This window comes from Trachemys scripta, chromosome 1, assembly GCF_013100865.1.
Source record: "Trachemys scripta elegans isolate TJP31775 chromosome 1, CAS_Tse_1.0, whole genome shotgun sequence".
In the NCBI taxonomy this organism is placed as follows: Eukaryota; Metazoa; Chordata; order Testudines; family Emydidae; genus Trachemys; species Trachemys scripta.
In genome coordinates this window covers 118,776,203-118,793,016 of record NC_048298.1, presented here as the reverse complement: position 1 = coordinate 118,793,016, position 16,814 = coordinate 118,776,203, and the positions used below count along the sequence as shown (strand labels likewise).

Sequence of the window (16,814 nt, the reverse complement as noted above, 5' to 3'; positions counted from 1 at the left end):
ATGAAGGAAAGAATAACATATAAACATCAAACTAGATTAGACATGCATTCAGAATGTGTGTTTGATGGAACCAGAGGATTTCAATTTGTCACTTGGATGTAAGAATGCCAGTTCATGAGTTAAAAGAGACCAGATGCTTAAACGTCCAGGAGTTTTTGAGCAAGAGGATCGTGTGACAGGCCAAATTCTCTTTGATGTTATAGGAAGTATTCTCTATCCAGGTAGCTGCATGTCAGTGTCTAAATAAATATGGAAACCAATTATTTCAGTGACAGACACACAAACTTGTTTCCAAAAATTTGAGACAATCAAATGTGCATATGAAAGTATCATCTTCTTTGATGTACCTCTGGGTATGCTAGATTAAATTTCCTGTAGAATACTGACAACTGACAAGTGCAGTATATTAGACTGAACAGTAATTCCTTCCTCTTAAAATTGACAGAGATTATTTGAGAATTTAACCTTATTCTCCCACAGTTTTTTCTCTTCCAGTATGATCTTTAGCTTTTGGTTTCATCTCTTACTATCCTCTGATAAAGTTTAACCCAACTCCAGTGCAATTTAGAAATAAATTTAGTTTGAACAGCTTTGCCATGTAGAATACTTGTGGTCTAGAAACAGGGTATGGCTGTCTGAGCTCTAATTTAGTGTACAAATATTGAAAGGCCAAAATTGGATTTAACTAAAACATTTTACTCACTTTGAGCAGATACAAACTTCCACCCTTAAAATATTGAAAGATATGAAGCAGATATCCCACCCTTTTTATTTAGAACCATCTGAGCTGGGGATAAGTGGGTGGCATGTTTTAATGAGGTGTGTTGTTTTTTTAGAAAGAGATTGAATTACCATGGGTTACTGTGAGGGAGAAACTACCTAATTGTCTTTTACAATTATTCTGTCAAAGAATTTGAATGATGTGTGATCAAAAATGTTATGCAGTTTTGTCTTTAATTGAAGCAGTGGGGGAAGAGAGAGATGATGGGATGTACAATAATTAAGGTTAAGATTCTATCTCAGGTATTTAGTAAAAGTCAGGGACAACTCTTAGGCAATAAACAAAAAATCATGGAAGCCTGCAACCTGTCCCTGACTCTTACTAAAACACCCTGGGGCAGTAGGATAGACAAATAAAGCACTGTCAGGGGCTTTCAGCTGCTCCAGCCTGCTGCTGCTCCAGCCTCAGGGGGGCTGATCCAACCCCCAGCTGCTGCTTGGACAGCCGCAGGGCTGGCTGCCGCTCAGGCCCAGAAGTCCTGGAAAGTCACAGAATCCATGGCCTCCGTGACAGAATTGTATCCTTAACAATAATGCATTTATACTGGTCTGGACATGTATTATAAGCCAGGGAGTGTCTTTTCTTGTCTTCCCAGCTTAAATGAATAATAAAATTGCTTCTCCATCCTCTTTTCTCCCCCCCACTCCCTTTCTTTTCATCCACAGTCCGTTCAGTAAAATGTGGGTTTTTCTTTGTTTCTCTGTGTAAATCTATAAATATGGAGGCCTACACCCTTTGGCCCCCTCCCCTCCCAGCTACTCAGAAAGGTGGGAGTGCAGGGTTTTCTATTTGCATACTGTCTTTGAAACCTCCTTGGGACTCCATCTTTTATATCTTCCTGTGGCTGGGAGATGTCCGGTGTCTGAAAAATTTGAAACGCCCTTAGTAAGCCTTTGGCTTCTAGAAGGATCATTCTCATCTGAAAGCCTTTTTTGCAAAGATGGACAAGGTACTTCCCTACACTGTTCTCTTCCCAACCAGCAGGAAAGTGAAACTGAAACTAATCCAGGGTTCTGAATTTATTTAGTGATACTGCTTGTAAGGGGGCAGGACTTGCCACCACGGTGCTTCCCACTGGCCATCCTGGGAATTAGCTCACGGCCCTTCCATGGTCTTCCTTCAGCTAGTGGGGTCATACCTGCTGTCACTACTGTCTCCACTCTTTGGACCCGCATCACTCCCCGGACAGCAGCGTCCTCTTCTGCGCACGGTCCTCCAGCTGTGCCCCCACTCTGGTATCTCTCCCCCCTTCCGGGTGACTGGCAGTCCTTAGTCTCACCACTTGCCTCAGCGGCCAACTGCAGTCCAAGGTCCAGCCCCTCGCCTCAGGGGCAAACTGCAGTCTGGATATCAGCCACCTCCTCGTTGGCAAGGGGGGGACGGGACCCAGGCACGCCTGCTATTCTGGGTCCCCAACCAGGGACCCAATAGCCGGCAGCGATCTACTACCCTCCTGCAATTTGCTGCCTATTTTCCCTGGGCCACTTCCCCTGTAGCCCTAGCACGCTCTCAGCTCTTATTGCAAGGCCCAGCCTGGCAGTGGTCAGCCAGCAGCTCACCCTCACACTCTGCTGCTCTGCCCAGCACTGCTCTATCTATGGCGCTTCTTAGCCAGTCCTCCTCCCTTGCCTTCCAGAGAGAGACTCCCCTCTGCTCGGCTGAACAGCCCTTTATATACAACTCTCGCTGGCCCTGATTGGCTGCTCCAGCAAGCCTTCCCCCTATCCATGGGCTCAGTAAGCCCTTTCCTGATGCCTGGGTTCTGCGCAGTCTCCCTGCTGCTGCTTTTAACCCCTTCTTCTCCCTGTGTGGGGCAACTGCCCCACCACACTGCTAGTACTGTTAAGTTTTCAGTCTGCTGCAGTTTAACAAAGCTGTGAGAAGCATCACAGCTGTAGTCTGTAGAAAAGCAGGACAGCAGTGTTTACTTCCTGGCCAGATTTAGAATGCTCTCTTTGCAGCCATAAACAGAAGCCTGGATTCTGTAGAAGTCAATTGACACTCACCTAGGAAAGCTTACTTGGACAAGTTTATGAAGCAAAATGAATTTTTCAAGCTCGTCTATAGGAATATATTGGACAGGAGAGAGCAGACTAGGCAGCATTTCCAATTTTAAAAACATTAACTCTGTTGACCAGGAAAGTGGTAATTTGAACCAGTTTGACTTTTTTAAGGCGTTGTGGCTGCTCCACAATTGAGATGAAATAGATCTGACTGACATTCTTTAGAAGATCTCTGTTTGAGTATATAAAATTATTGCCATTATCTTATCCTTAACAGCAACCTGCAGGGTTGACTTCAATGTGGTTTTTTTTTTTTTTTTTTTCTTCTGTGTGGGTAAAGACTACTTGTAGAAGTAAAGGACAGATCATTCAAGACCCATTAGTACATGTTTCTGTGATTTCATAATCAGAATGGACTGTGTTTATCACTTAGTCTGACCTCCCACATAACCTAATATATACCTGTTGACTCTTGCATCTAGTTCAGCCACGAGTTATTGGTCTAGAGTGTCCTATTTTGAAGTATATTTTGTAAGTGGCAACACCAGCAATTTGAAACTTCATGTAAAACTTATCTTTCCTTAGTATGTGCAGATTATTGGAAGTTCAGATTAGCAAAGCACTAATTAGTAAGAATCTACTGCATTATCTTGGAAGCATTATGATATGTCTATATATTTTATTGCCTTCCTGTAATTCACTGCTTCCTGTCAGACCAGCTGTAAATAAGACGGTTGAAAGGAAGTGTTTTAGCAATGTATCTTAATATACATGGCCAGAACTACATGATGAGAGGTGTTCGCATTGGACAAGAAAGAATAAAGAGATCGATAACAATACCTACTATTTTTTGTCAATGGGAAGAAAGCAATACAACTTGTCAAATGTGCTCTTGAGATATTTTCAGTTATGATTTTTGGGATGTGCTGTTTAAAATAAAATTTTAATTATAACTGATCAGTTCAAAACAAAGGTTCTGACACCTAGGAGGTGCAGAATTTTTGCACAGAAGGCCATTATCCATCCTTTCAGCGTATTAGACATATTTTTAAAATAAACTTCTTGTCCTGTTACAACTTTAAAAGTATTGTAAATATATTTTTGCTTTAAATAATAAAATGAGATTTAGAGGACACCTTTTCAGGAGCCTCAATGTAGCTGTTACGTTGAACATGCCTACTTGAACACCTATGTATTTTGCATGCATGGTTTCTTACACCCAAGTTTGTCTGTACTGCAATAACTTTGCTCATTTAAAAAAAAATAAAATAAAAAAAATTAAAATTGTAGATGTTACTTCTGAAAACTTCTGGGTTTGGGGATGTTTTTAAGCTTATTTTGAATATTTACTTTTTAAAAAATCATCATGTTCTCTTTCAAAAATCAAGTTCAGATTCCAGATAAGACATTTTGTACGTTAAACCCTCTCATTCAAATAATAGGAGGGTTTGTGCAGCACCATCATATATTATATAAGGGTTATGATTGCTAGATTTTTGTATTCTATAATGTAATGAACTGAAGACTACTGACTAATTTATTATGGTACATTTTCTCTAACTTGATGTTGCAGGTGATAATCATATAGGTGGCAATAGCAGAGAGGGTACATTTAAAGAAACTGTAACATTAAAATGGTGCACGCCGCGAACAAACAGTGTTGGTAGGTACTGTATTTTTCTGTAAATGTTTGAGAAACACTTTCTGTCCTGCACTAGGTCCCCTCTCCTCCCCCCCACGGCATCCAAATACAGAAATAATATTCCCTGGTGATTGCACTACTGTTCCTCTCCTTTTTGTTTCCTATACCCAGTGTCTCTTACCACAGCTCTACTTTGTTGCAGCCTCTACCAGCCGACCTCCAAAGAGGCTGCAACATCTACTGCCGTGATTTGGCATACCGTACAGTCAGTATCTTGTCAGACTGAATGCTCCTGCTGCTGGCTAATCACTGACTTATTTATGTAGGAGAGAGGGGAAACCAGGATTTTTCTCGCTCTATCAAGCAAACTGCTTGTTCGCTAGCTAAAAGCGTTCAGTGTATTTTCCCCTCCATTACTTTTCTGTGGTTTGCATCACCAGTTTGTAAATGTATTATAATTCTCCAGTAACATTGCTCTGCAGCTTTTTTTTCTTCCCTCCCTCTCTCAAAGAAATTTCACAAACAAATCACTTCAACTAATTTAGGTATTTTGTAAGAGAGTAGCTTCAGGCCCTTTGTGTAGTGTGTTCTTTTCTATCTTTGGAACTAAGCTAAAAACCTTTCTACATTTTTATTTTTCAGAATTGCATTATTGCACTGGAGCATACAGAATCTCACCTGTAGATGTAAATAGCCGACCTTCCTCCTGTCTTACCAACTTTCTTCTCAATGGTACATTGTTTTCTTGGTTAAACATTTTAAAAATTGTTAATGTTGCAAATCCCTTTTTTAAAGTGTGTAGGTATATCCACGTTGTACAAAATGTTAAAAAGTTAGATATTCACATTATTACCGATGTCATATTAACACGTAATCTGTGTAAAGGAGAGTAATACAGAAGCAAGATAGTCCAACAAGCATCTAGACTGATAACTATATTTGAAGGCAAATGGAATAAAAATTACAATTTGACTTTAAATCTAGAAAAGGGGAGAAGAGATGGGGAAAGAGAGAGGAATCCTGATGGTGGTTGTTTTTTCTAAATCCCAACATAGGTTCTGTGTTTAGTAATATACATTTATTTTAATATTACATCTGTTCTTGAATTACAATATAGCTGATGATAATATGTTTGATCACAATGCTTAATAGTGTTGAGTATTCTTTCTGAATAGAAATGTAATAACTAAGGGTTCTTCCATCAGAAAACTGGAAAATAGGTATTCTTGCTCTTGAGTTAAGTGAAAATTGTTCTATATTGCAAACCATTTGCAAGTTTCTCTAAAACATGCTGCAGAGATTCAGAACAGAATAGGAACTTCTCAATATATTCCTCTTTCCCTCACTCTCTCTCATTCAAGAGATAAAAAATATCTTCCCATCTATTCAACACTGTAAACTTGCTAACTTTCGTTTTAAGTGTAATCCAGTTTTGAGCTAAGGTAGCAATGATATATAGAGAGGATAGGCAGCTGTCAGCAATCAGGACAGAATCAAGGATCGGTGACTACTATCTTTACCACCCACAGTTGATCCAATTAGGTAATCATGTGACCTCCTACATTTATTTTCATATACTAGGAGGGCATTTTGCCTGCTTGAAACTGACATACTAATTAGCATTGAGGTCAACCAAGGATTTGGTTAGTCAGTTTATCATTCAACTGTTACCATAACCTTCACCCTCAAAAGAATATACTTAGTAGAATTTTCTCATGCATACTCTTAATTTCAAGAAAATAAGCCATTTTTGACTTATGTGAACATGAAATAGTGTCCCTTGAAACAAAGAAATTTAAGATACCCTAGTGCTCAAATAATACACAAGATAGTTTTTTTTTTTTTTTTTTTTTAAACTGTATATTTACCATGCCCTTAGTCTTCAATGAAAACAAGTTATGTGTTTGGGTCACTATTTGGTTGACAAAGGTATGTTGTAAACTATATTGAAAATAATGAGTTGGCCAAATACAGTATAGCACTTTCATTACTTTTTACAAACATTTATCACCATAAGAACTATATTTTCTGAATGATCAAAAGGTAACAAATAAAGTACACCTCTACCCCCAATATAACGCTGTCCTCGAGCCAAAAAATCTTACCGCGTTATAGGTGAAACCGCGTTATATCGAACTTGCTTTGATCCGCGGGAGTGCTTGGCCCAGCCCCCCCAGAGCGCTGTTTTACCGCGTTATATCCGAATTCGTGTTATATCGGGTCGCGTTATATTGGGGTAGAGATGTACATAGTTTGAGCCCTTTCTATATAATAGCAAGAAGAGTGCTATGTTCCATAATAGCCTATCTAAAGGCAGGAATTAAAGTTCCATAGGAAACAATTGCAGATCTACTAACTGGAGTTTAGTAAGAGACCTACATTCGCTTAACACCGCTGGGGGTTGGGTGGTTAAATATAAACCTGTAGAATACCTTTAAATGTAAATTGCTGTACTCAGTAGCTAATCAAACTGATCTCAATTTTAATAGGCCGTTCTGTTTTGTTGGAACAACCACGCAAGTCTGGTTCTAAAGTAATTAGCCACATGCTTAGTAGCCACGGAGGAGAGATTTTCCTGCATGTATTGAGCAGTTCTCGATCAATTCTAGAAGATCCCCCTTCAATTAGTGAAGGATGTGGTGGGAGAGTCACAGACTACAGGATTACAGTAAGATACTACTGTTTTCTATTTTTAGTTTTACTAAACAATTCATCAGAATTCAGGGGTGAGGAGTGAGGTGCGTTGAAACAGACATTTTGTACCATAAGAAATTGTAGGTCACTTATTTAAAAAAAAAAAAAAAGACACCTGGATCAACTATTTCTTCATTCTGTTATTGATAGTCAGCATTTATTGACACACACATATGACCACTTTATAAAAGCCTTCTGTCGCTATCCCATATCTGTGCTTGCATGCTGTAGGCATTATAAACTTTCTGAAATACTCTCATTGGTTACTCTTTTTAAACACTGTTTATCTCAACAAAGGTTTGAAGTGGACTGGATCCAGATAGCCCTGCACCCAGCCCTCTATAAGAAGGATAATTGTCATAATGAGGGTCTTTGAGAATAGCTGGACTGCACAGATAAAAAAGAGCTGATGCTTATAGACTCAGGTGTGGAGGGGGCACTCTTTTTATTAAAAAAAAAAACCAAACAAACATAAAAACAAAACAAAAAAAAACATTTTACTCTTTTTTAACTTTATGTGCATTCAGTGCACATTAGCAAAAAGTGGACTGTAAACAAACAGAATAAAACTTTAACATATGTAATTTGTTATTACCAATCCAAAGCAGAGCATTTGTTCCCACATCCTACAATTTTTTGAAGTTAAGGTTTCATGAAGTTAAGATTTGACAAACCTCTTCCTTAAATGCTTTCTATATGAATTCAAAGTAGAATTGCCCATAAGAATATTGAACACAGACCTATAGTTTTTAGGGCTACATTCCTTTTCCTTTCTACATTATTCATAAGGGAGGTAATGATGTTTGACCCATTCAATGAAAGTTACTTTATTAGAGAAGTTCCTAATTTTATCTTGTTTGGTTATCATTAGGATTTTGGTGAATTTATGAGGGAAAACAGATTAACTCCTTTTCTAGACCCCAGATATAAGATCGATGGAAGTCTTGAGATTCCTTTGGAACGAGCAAAAGATCAGTTAGAGAAACATACTCGTTACTGGCCTATGATTATTTCGCAAACCACCATCTTCAACATGCAAGCTGTAAGTGATCATGGATTTGTAACTTTTCTGTTCTGTTCTGGAGTAAGTTTTTAAAACTGTACTTATGAAAGAGTTAATATCAGTAAAAACTGAATAGCTCATAGCACACTATAGAAAAATCAACAAAAACAAAATCAGTTAGAATAAGGTTTTGGCTTTCACTTTTGATTAAGTACTTTGTGTATATTTTACAACTATAACTCTGTACCCAAATGTCTTCTCATTACATGGAATTGAGTTGGATGCAAAGCTGTTGGGTTAAGGGGGAGACTTCATGTAGTAATGCATGCTAGGGACACTTCAGAATGTAGGTTAAAGGATTTTTGTTTTTTAATGTCATGCTCAAATATGCTTCTAAATCCCCACCCCCTAACTAAAGGCAGATTTTGTTCTGTTTTGTTTTGTCTTGAAGGTAGTGCCATTAGCCAGTGTTATTGTGAAAGAAGCTCTGACAGATGAGGATGTGCTGAATTGTCAGAAAACAATATACAACTTGGTAGATATGGAGAGGAAAAATGATCCACTGCCAATTTCAACAGTTGGTACCAGGGGAAAGGGTCCAAAAAGGTTTAACATTTATTAATTTTGTTGTACTTTTGCAAAAAAAAATATCACATCTGCATACATTCCAGATGAACCTTGTGTTTTAAGTTGGACAATCAAAGGTAATTTAGAGTCCACTAAACTACGTATATGTGCAAAATAAATGTTGTATATCATTTGGCTGCATAATTTAGAGCTGTAATCCTATTCCTCTGGTTCATGTTAAAGAAAAAACTCAGTTGTAACTGGAAACAACAGATTCAATCACATCTTACAAAGAATAATATTTTTATTATATTTAAGACACTTTTTAAAGGGAAAAAAATCACACCGAAAACACCATCTTGAGCCTCACGTAGGTTAGAACAGAGGAAATGCGGGTCACCACTAGACTCATGGAAACCAGACACTTCCAAAGCTATTGTATATTTAAAATATTTTTAATATTTGATTATCTTAAAAGTAGTCATACCATTGTTGAAACATTTTATATAAGAGATGAAACTTCCATTACAACAAATTTGGAAGTCTGTGATATCCCATCCATTGGAATAATGATGTGCATTTCTTGTACATCAATCTAATCCTAGGCAGGATGGTTTCCTGAGTATGAAAAAAAAGTCAGCTACAAAAAATACTTGAACTATTCAGTTCTGTAGTGTTATGTTACAGTGATTCCCTATTATTTTGTCTTTAATTTTTGTGTAAGAGAAAAACATTAAAATTCATTTGAATCTGGCAATGAACAGATGGATTTCTACCTGTCCCAGCATTGAAAAAGAGGGTTTCTTTTTGCCTCTTGAGTTGGTTGGCTCAAGTGACATTAATAGGTTTTGGCAATGTCTCTACAATTGCTTTGACCCAGAGAAATTGATGATTATGACTCAAGGGGAGATTTGGGTATTAGATTTAATTACAAGTTCAGGTTTGTTGGAAACAACTGAGCATGTCCACATACTATTCAGCTCCGATGCTTCCAAGAATGAAACAATACAGGGTGATCAGAATTCCAGTAAAGGGAGTTGGAGAAAACCTACTTTACTGAGACTTTTTTAAAAACTTAGGCTCAATCTACTAGACAGTAACTGTTTTGAACCTTGATTATTTAATATATAAATGGCTCTTACAAGCTGGAGTGGGAGAGAGAGAGAGTGTCTATGTGTAAATATGTGAAGATTTTATTTTGTGCCTGTGGATAGAGATGAACAATACCGGATTATGTGGAACGAATTGGAGACCCTTGTTAGAGCGCATATAAATAACTCGGATAAACACCAGCGAGTCTTGGAGTGTCTCCTGGCTTGCAGGAGCAAACCTCCTGAAGAAGAAGAGCGCAAGAAACGAGGGAGGAAGAGAGAAGATAAAGAAGACAAGTCAGAGAAATCAGGAAAAGATTATGAACTGGAAAAACCCTGGCAGGAATCAGAGAGGTGAATTTTCTGAATTAATATATGCTTTCACGTACTGGTATGTAATGTGGCATATGCAGCACAGTCTAGCACTAGAATTTTTAAAAGCTTAAGTGATTTAACTAACATGATTTTAGCTTGTTTATAAAAGGCACAAATGTAAGTATAAGTATTGAAACCCCAATTATCTGATGTTAAGATAAGTTTCCCAAATATGACATTTAGTTTCATGCTTATATTAAGGGTACACTTATAAATAGTTTAGAATGGGGATAATAAAAGATACATGTTTTTTAATAAATGTTTAATCAATTGTTATAATGGCCAAAATAACAGTAAGTTGCTTGCTTGTGACTTCACCATCTATAGCACTTTCTACTGTTTAGATGTATACCCATCTGAAACATACTACATCTGTTAATAACTTTGTATAAACAAACCGTAATATGAAGTGAGACTGAAAACTATAGACAAATGAATTTCATTTATCCTGAACTCTGGCTAATTGACTGTTTAGGTGTCCTCATAGACATTTAGATGCTCCAGGTTTTTCTGTGCTGAGTTTTGTGTAGATTAGCATCATATTGATTATGGACCTGCTTTCTATGCCTTAAGAAATAAAAAGTTGTCCTGTTAGCTGATATGACAAGTGATCATGAAGGATCAGTTAATCTGTCTAGTCATGAATTTCTTTGAGTATCTTTTTTTTTCCCCCTTTCAAACGTCTCTTCTAAAGAAGTTATAAAGTTGAGACTCAGAAAAAATGGTTAATCAGCTCTAAGCTCAACTTGTATGTGCTGTTCTATGTGCGAGCATGGCCACTAGGGAAGATGGATGTTTTGTCCTGCCGTGTTGTGAGCATGCTGATGATACTTAGATCTACCTGTGCATGTGGTCAAGTCCAATACTATGTCTCACACTAGGAAAGAAAGGAAATCAAAGGTAGGGATGCAGATGGCAGCAAACTGGTTTAGGCTCAAACCCAGAGTCAGCAGTAGATTTGTGTTGTCTGGATGGTTAGCAACAATTGCACTTTTAAATCTCTTGCACAACCAATTATCACAATAATGAGTGCAATATAAATATTGGTAACTAATTGAAATGAGATTGAGTTTCAGCTCATTCCCACTTCCTTTTGGTCTGCATCCAAAAAAATCCTTAGCCAATGGCTTTTCTAGTTATTTTCATCAATCTCATGACTCTCAAAAAAAGCAATTGTTATACTAGGATGGATGTTATATGAATAAACTTGGAAGAGCACTGTAAATGAGAAGTGTGGTGTTGACGCTCTCTGTCTCACCTTTTTTTCCTCCCTTCCCCACTTAAGATTAAAAGGTGTATTGGATCGCGAAAAAGAGGAACTGGCAGAAGCTGAAGTTATAAAAGATTCTCCTGATTCTCCCGAACCACCCAACAAAAAGCCTCTTATTACAATGGATGAAATACCTCCAGTGGAAAAAACAAAAGGTAAGTCAAAATGATTTTGAAAAATAGTAAATCAGGTAAAATTGGTGTGAATTGCAAGAGCTCGTATACGGTTGTCACAGCAGTTCAGATTTGCTTGAATAAGATAAAGGTGCACCTTTTGAATATCCTGTGTGTAGATTTAATCGTTCAGTTCTAATGAGAGTCATGGCTAAGTCTTTATACACAAAGTGGTCGGTGAGAGGGGGTCAAGCAGAATCTTACTATGAGTTGAATACTTTTGGTCCAGGTGGAGGGATGAAAAACGAGCTGTGAGGTTGAGGTTCAGGGGACTGATACAAAGCCTCTGTGTTCCTGATTTGAGTTCCATCTGATTGATTGCTGTTCATTAAGGGCCAGATTGTGATAGTTTTAAATGTGGTTAGTACCTTACATTGTATGTGGTACCACTGATTTTGGTGGAATTACAACTGGAGTAGGAGCTTCTCAATGTCCACAAAGATCACAGCCTTGTCCTAACCTAAGTAGTAAATGTATTGGGTTCAGAATTCATTTCCTTGTATAGAGATGTCACTAGATGTCATGTAGAATAAAAAGCCATGAGGGTAACACAGAGGAGAGCGGAAGAGTTATTAGAAAATATAAAATGTATTTATTTTTGGGTAGTGTGTCTTTATAGAAAAGAACCCTCAACAAGTAAAGTGCTAAAGGCATACAGGTGGAATACTTTGCACCGTACACCTATATGGGAAAGAAGGCCACAAAAGCCAAGTTAAGGCAGAATGAATGAGCCTTAGCAGGGGACATAAAATTGTTTTATCCTAGAGTGAGGAGACAACTGCAGAAGAGTTGAGTCTTGGAAAGATTTGAAGAGTTAGTTTTAGTTTAATTAGAACATTGTGAATTCTGAAAGATGTCTTCTGATTTTTGTGTGTATAATCTATTGATCAGTGGTTTTCAACATATAGTCTGGGGGTCCACAGGCTATGTCTAAGGGGTCCGCAAAAGGTGACTGTGAAAATAAAGTTTCAGATCCCAGAAAAGGCATTCTGTTTCTCTGATCAATAAAAAGTATTTGAATCCCCCCACCTACAGGTCAAAACCCAGAAGTATTGTCATTACCATAGACGTCCACAGTTTAGTGCCCTTTCTCACGTTGCATCAAATGCCATGCTGAGCATATGCGACATTTACAAAATATCAGTTTTCAGGCCAAGACTTCTATGGTGGAGGTTTGCAGACCGCTGGCTGATTTTCCAAAGGGGTCCACACTTTCATCTGAAATTTTTTAGGGGTCCACAAATGAAAAAAAGGTTGAAAGTCACTCACTGTATTAGATAATCGACATACTATATAAAATAGACTATTGTGGTGTGGTCTGAAGGTTCTAGTGATAGCTGCATTATGCAGACCTGGAGCTAGAGTACTCTCTGGAGCAGTCTACAAAAGGTAAAGAGTGGGATGGGGGAGTTCACAGACTGAGATTCCCCTCATCCAATGTAACATATGCTGTTGGAAAGCTCAGAGGGCTCTGTTGCTACCCACTGTCCTTGGTAGTTCTGGGTGGGGAGTTTTTCTGGGCTAGTGGGCCACCATTCTTGCTGGCTGAACAGCTGTATTTCAGAGCTGTCAGCAGTGGTTGGTGAATAAAGGACAGTGACCACTTGACAATCTCACTGTCAATCAGCTGGAGAGACCAGTCCCTAGGCTGGGATATCAAGGGGAGGAACTGCTCCTTTGATGACCCCACTACCATATATTGCAGTAGAGCAGCCACAGCTTCAATTCTGCCTCTGGGACAAGGTTTGATTGATGCAGAGCAATTCCTTGTCTGCTACGAGTTGTGAACGGGATGGGGTCTGCCTCCTTTGGATCCATTTACCGCTCTGCATAGGCACAAAGCCTGGCCCAGCTTCATGCCCACAAAATAGTAGAATCCATTTTGGTCAAATGTACTTAAACCATAAAATAAACCACATAGAACTAACATAATGTGGGAAAAGGTAACCTCATAACCTTATACACCTCTGCCCCGATATAACGGGAGCCAAAAAATCTTACTGCGTTATATTGCTTTGATCCGCCGGAGTGTGCAGCCCCCCCCCCTCCCCGGAGCACTGCTTTACCACGTTATATCCAAATTCATGTTATATCGGGTTGCGTTATATCGGGGTAGAGGTGTACCATCTAAACCTCCCACCTGTTTGCAGCTGTCTTATTCATCTAACCTACAGTGTAAGTTTCTTGGGGTAGGGACCATGTCTTACGTTGGTCTTTAATGGGCTATGCTGGTGCTGTATAAATAGTATAATTTGTTCTGTAAACTTATATTGAATTAGTATTTGAGAATTCATTAATCAAATCACCTTGATTCTATTTTCAAATCTAATCCTAGGGCCAATGTCCTTGCTGTCTTTGTGGAGCAATAGGATTAATACAGCCAATTCTAGGAAACACCAAGAATTTATTGGTCGTCTGAACTCTGTCAACAATAAAGCTGAGCTGTATCAACATCTTAAAGAGGAAAATGGGTTAGTATTGCTGAATACATAATATGTTTTATAAACAGTCAAGGTGCTATATACAGGAATAAATTAGTCATAGTAGTAATCTATTAAGAGGATTCCTTACCTCTTGCACTAATCAAAATTAACTTTTTTTTTTTTTTTTTACAGCAAAGAAATTTTATAATCTGTTTTCATCCATTTGCCCCTACTTCATTGCAACCCTCCCCCTAACTGAGCAGGGCTGAATGCCACCCTGTTGTCTTGGATTGTTTCTTACCATCTATCCCAATGACTATCTACACAGCACAATCCTCCTTATGCTTGTAGGGGGCCAAATAGGAGACGAGATTAAGACCCAAACTCCCCAAAACAAAATCTCCATAAAAGTAGCTAAATCAAACATGGCAGAGATAAAACCATTGCATCTTGTATAACACATTAAAGGAATAATAACATCTCCTGCATCCCCATAAATCCAACTGCCATCAAGTAATCGTTAGAATGGGAGTGGCCAATAAATTGAGCAAAAGGATAAAAATAACAGGGAAAAATGTTAAATACTATTAAGGATTTGACAAACTGGTATAGCTCTAGAGATTCAGAGGAGCAGACCCTCCACAGTCAGACACAAGTCTGTGTTTTGTCTTGCCTTTGTTAATCACTGCTGGAGTCAATAATGTAACGTCAGTCTTAACTGTGATTTTTATATACAGATGCTCCCCGACTTATGCAAGCGTTCCGTTTCGGAACGCCTTGCGTAAGTCAAATTTTGCGTAAGTCAGGGACGTATACCCGACAATTACAGAAAAAGTTCCGTTAAGGTGTTTTTTTTGTTGTTGTTGTTGTTGTTTTTTGTAAGTGCGGGTTTGCATAAGTCAGGTTTGCGTAGCCCAGGGAGCATGAGTATGGAACTTATTGCTCATTTACCCTAGCTGTAAGCAGAAAGTTCCTTGAAAGCAAACTTTCCTCCGGTTTAATGTTTACTATATATGTGTATATAGTATATACTTTATATATGTATAAAGAGGTCTCTAAAAAAAAATAGTGTTGCGGCACTAGAAAAGTGTAAAGAAATGTTTATATAAATTCAGATTTGCCTTTATTTTTAATCATTTGAGTGCATGACAAGTAAACGATATGCTCTAACTGACTAGTCTTCTTGACCTATTTTTGTATTTCAGAATGGAAACAACAGAAAATGGAAAAGCCAGCCGGCAATGAGTGTTGGTTTTTAAGAACTATGCTTGGCCATATTTCATGAATATTTTATGCAGATTTGATATTGGTACCATTTCAGTAAGATTGTATACATCTGTTGCTTTGATTGGTTTTACATTTTTCTGATTTTATCCTTTTTCTATTAAATGTAAAATTTGCATATTACATTCAGTGAATTGTGTGCAAATGGGATTTGTCCTGAAGTATCTTATAATCATATTTTAGGATGAAAGGATGTTTCTCCTGCTACACACAAAAGCAAACCTGTGAAATGATACAATCTGATTTTTAGGTCTATTGTTTAATATTGAAAAGCACAATATTCAAGCATTTTAAAAAAACTTATTTGAGATTTTTTCTGTTGTATTGATACATTTTAGATCCTATATGAAACTCCTCAAGAGGCCATGCTCTAGGAGAAGAGAAATATAAAAATACCTATTAAGTACAGACTCTTAATCTGGAGTTCCTCGTTGAAAGTGCAGTTCCAGATCAACAGTTGGGCAGTGGGGTGAGAAATGGTTTAAAACCTTCACTAGAGTGTAAATGAATGGGGTGAGATCATGAACTTCTTAAACAAGATGAATTATTAATTTCATCAAGAGAATTATTCAGTTTGAAAGCAAAGCTTTTCTAGTTGCTATTTATGCCAGAATTAACAAAACAAAAATCCTCACCTTTTACCTGAAAAAGGCTGCTACCTTCAACTTGCCATCCGCAGGAGTGTACAGAAAGAGGCTATGGGGTGTAAAATAAAACCCAGTTCAGAGAGCAGGGCCCAATCAATTATTCTTTCTGTGGCCACGCAGCGGAGTTACTCCAACCTTTGCTGAATTAACTTCCTTTTGCTTGATGGCAGCTGGTAGAAACAACTGACTTGGGTATACTACAGTGCAAGATGCTGTACCATGCTCTTACTTTAGGAAGAAGGGTAGCTGGCACATAGGCTTTTCTTCTAAATAAGTCAGCATGTCACATAGCCAAGTTTCATCAACTAAGAAAAGTATGAAGGCCACAGATGATGATGGCTGGATCAGAACACAAATATCATGTGAGTACTCCTTACTTGCATTCGTAACTGCTGACCATTTAGCAGCATAGAAATAGAAATAAAATATAGAGCTTCAAGGTGATTACATAGCAAGTATAATGTAATGTAATTACTAAGTAAATATATGGTTTATTTCTTTCTTGATATATGATGATTATTTTTAGAGTCACCTGGTGTAATTATTTAAGTAATCTGTAGGATCAGTTAATAAAGAGTACTTGCATGATATTTTGTCTGTCATATTTTACATTTATATGGAGATTGCTGAGGTTCTCAAAGCTTGGTGTCACACTGCTGAAATCCAGTGACCTCTGGGATGGGAAGGCAACCATTTCACAGCACTTCATAACAGCTGGGGGAGGGAAAACTTTGACCAAAGATGCTGGAGCAAATCTCTGCATTTATAAAAAGGGCTTACAGATATTGAAAGTCCTCTCAGAGCAGACAGGACTGACTTTTATAAGGTCATCCGAAAGATCTCTGCAAAGACTCCCTACTC

General features: G+C 38.0%; 1 protein-coding gene across 6 annotated transcripts in view; it reads left to right on the top strand.

The window, feature by feature from the left end:
• INTS13 (integrator complex subunit 13) overlaps positions 1-16,543 on the top strand; it is a 35,019-nt gene extending 18,476 nt beyond the window's left edge. For all 6 annotated transcript variants that reach the window (XM_034782965.1, XM_034782955.1, XM_034782973.1 and 3 more), the window contains 9 exons: positions 4,358-4,447; positions 5,069-5,158; positions 6,916-7,094; positions 7,992-8,162; positions 8,575-8,729; positions 9,905-10,135; positions 11,442-11,581; positions 13,935-14,070; positions 15,228-16,543. In XM_034782965.1, the coding sequence (XP_034638856.1) occupies positions 4,358-4,447; positions 5,069-5,158; positions 6,916-7,094; positions 7,992-8,162; positions 8,575-8,729; positions 9,905-10,135; positions 11,442-11,581; positions 13,935-14,070; positions 15,228-15,267 (1,232 nt within the window). In that variant the 3' untranslated portion in view covers positions 15,268-16,543. The remainder of the gene's footprint in view (positions 1-4,357; positions 4,448-5,068; positions 5,159-6,915; positions 7,095-7,991; positions 8,163-8,574; positions 8,730-9,904; positions 10,136-11,441; positions 11,582-13,934; positions 14,071-15,227) is intronic.
• The last annotated feature ends 271 nt before the right edge of the window (positions 16,544-16,814 follow it).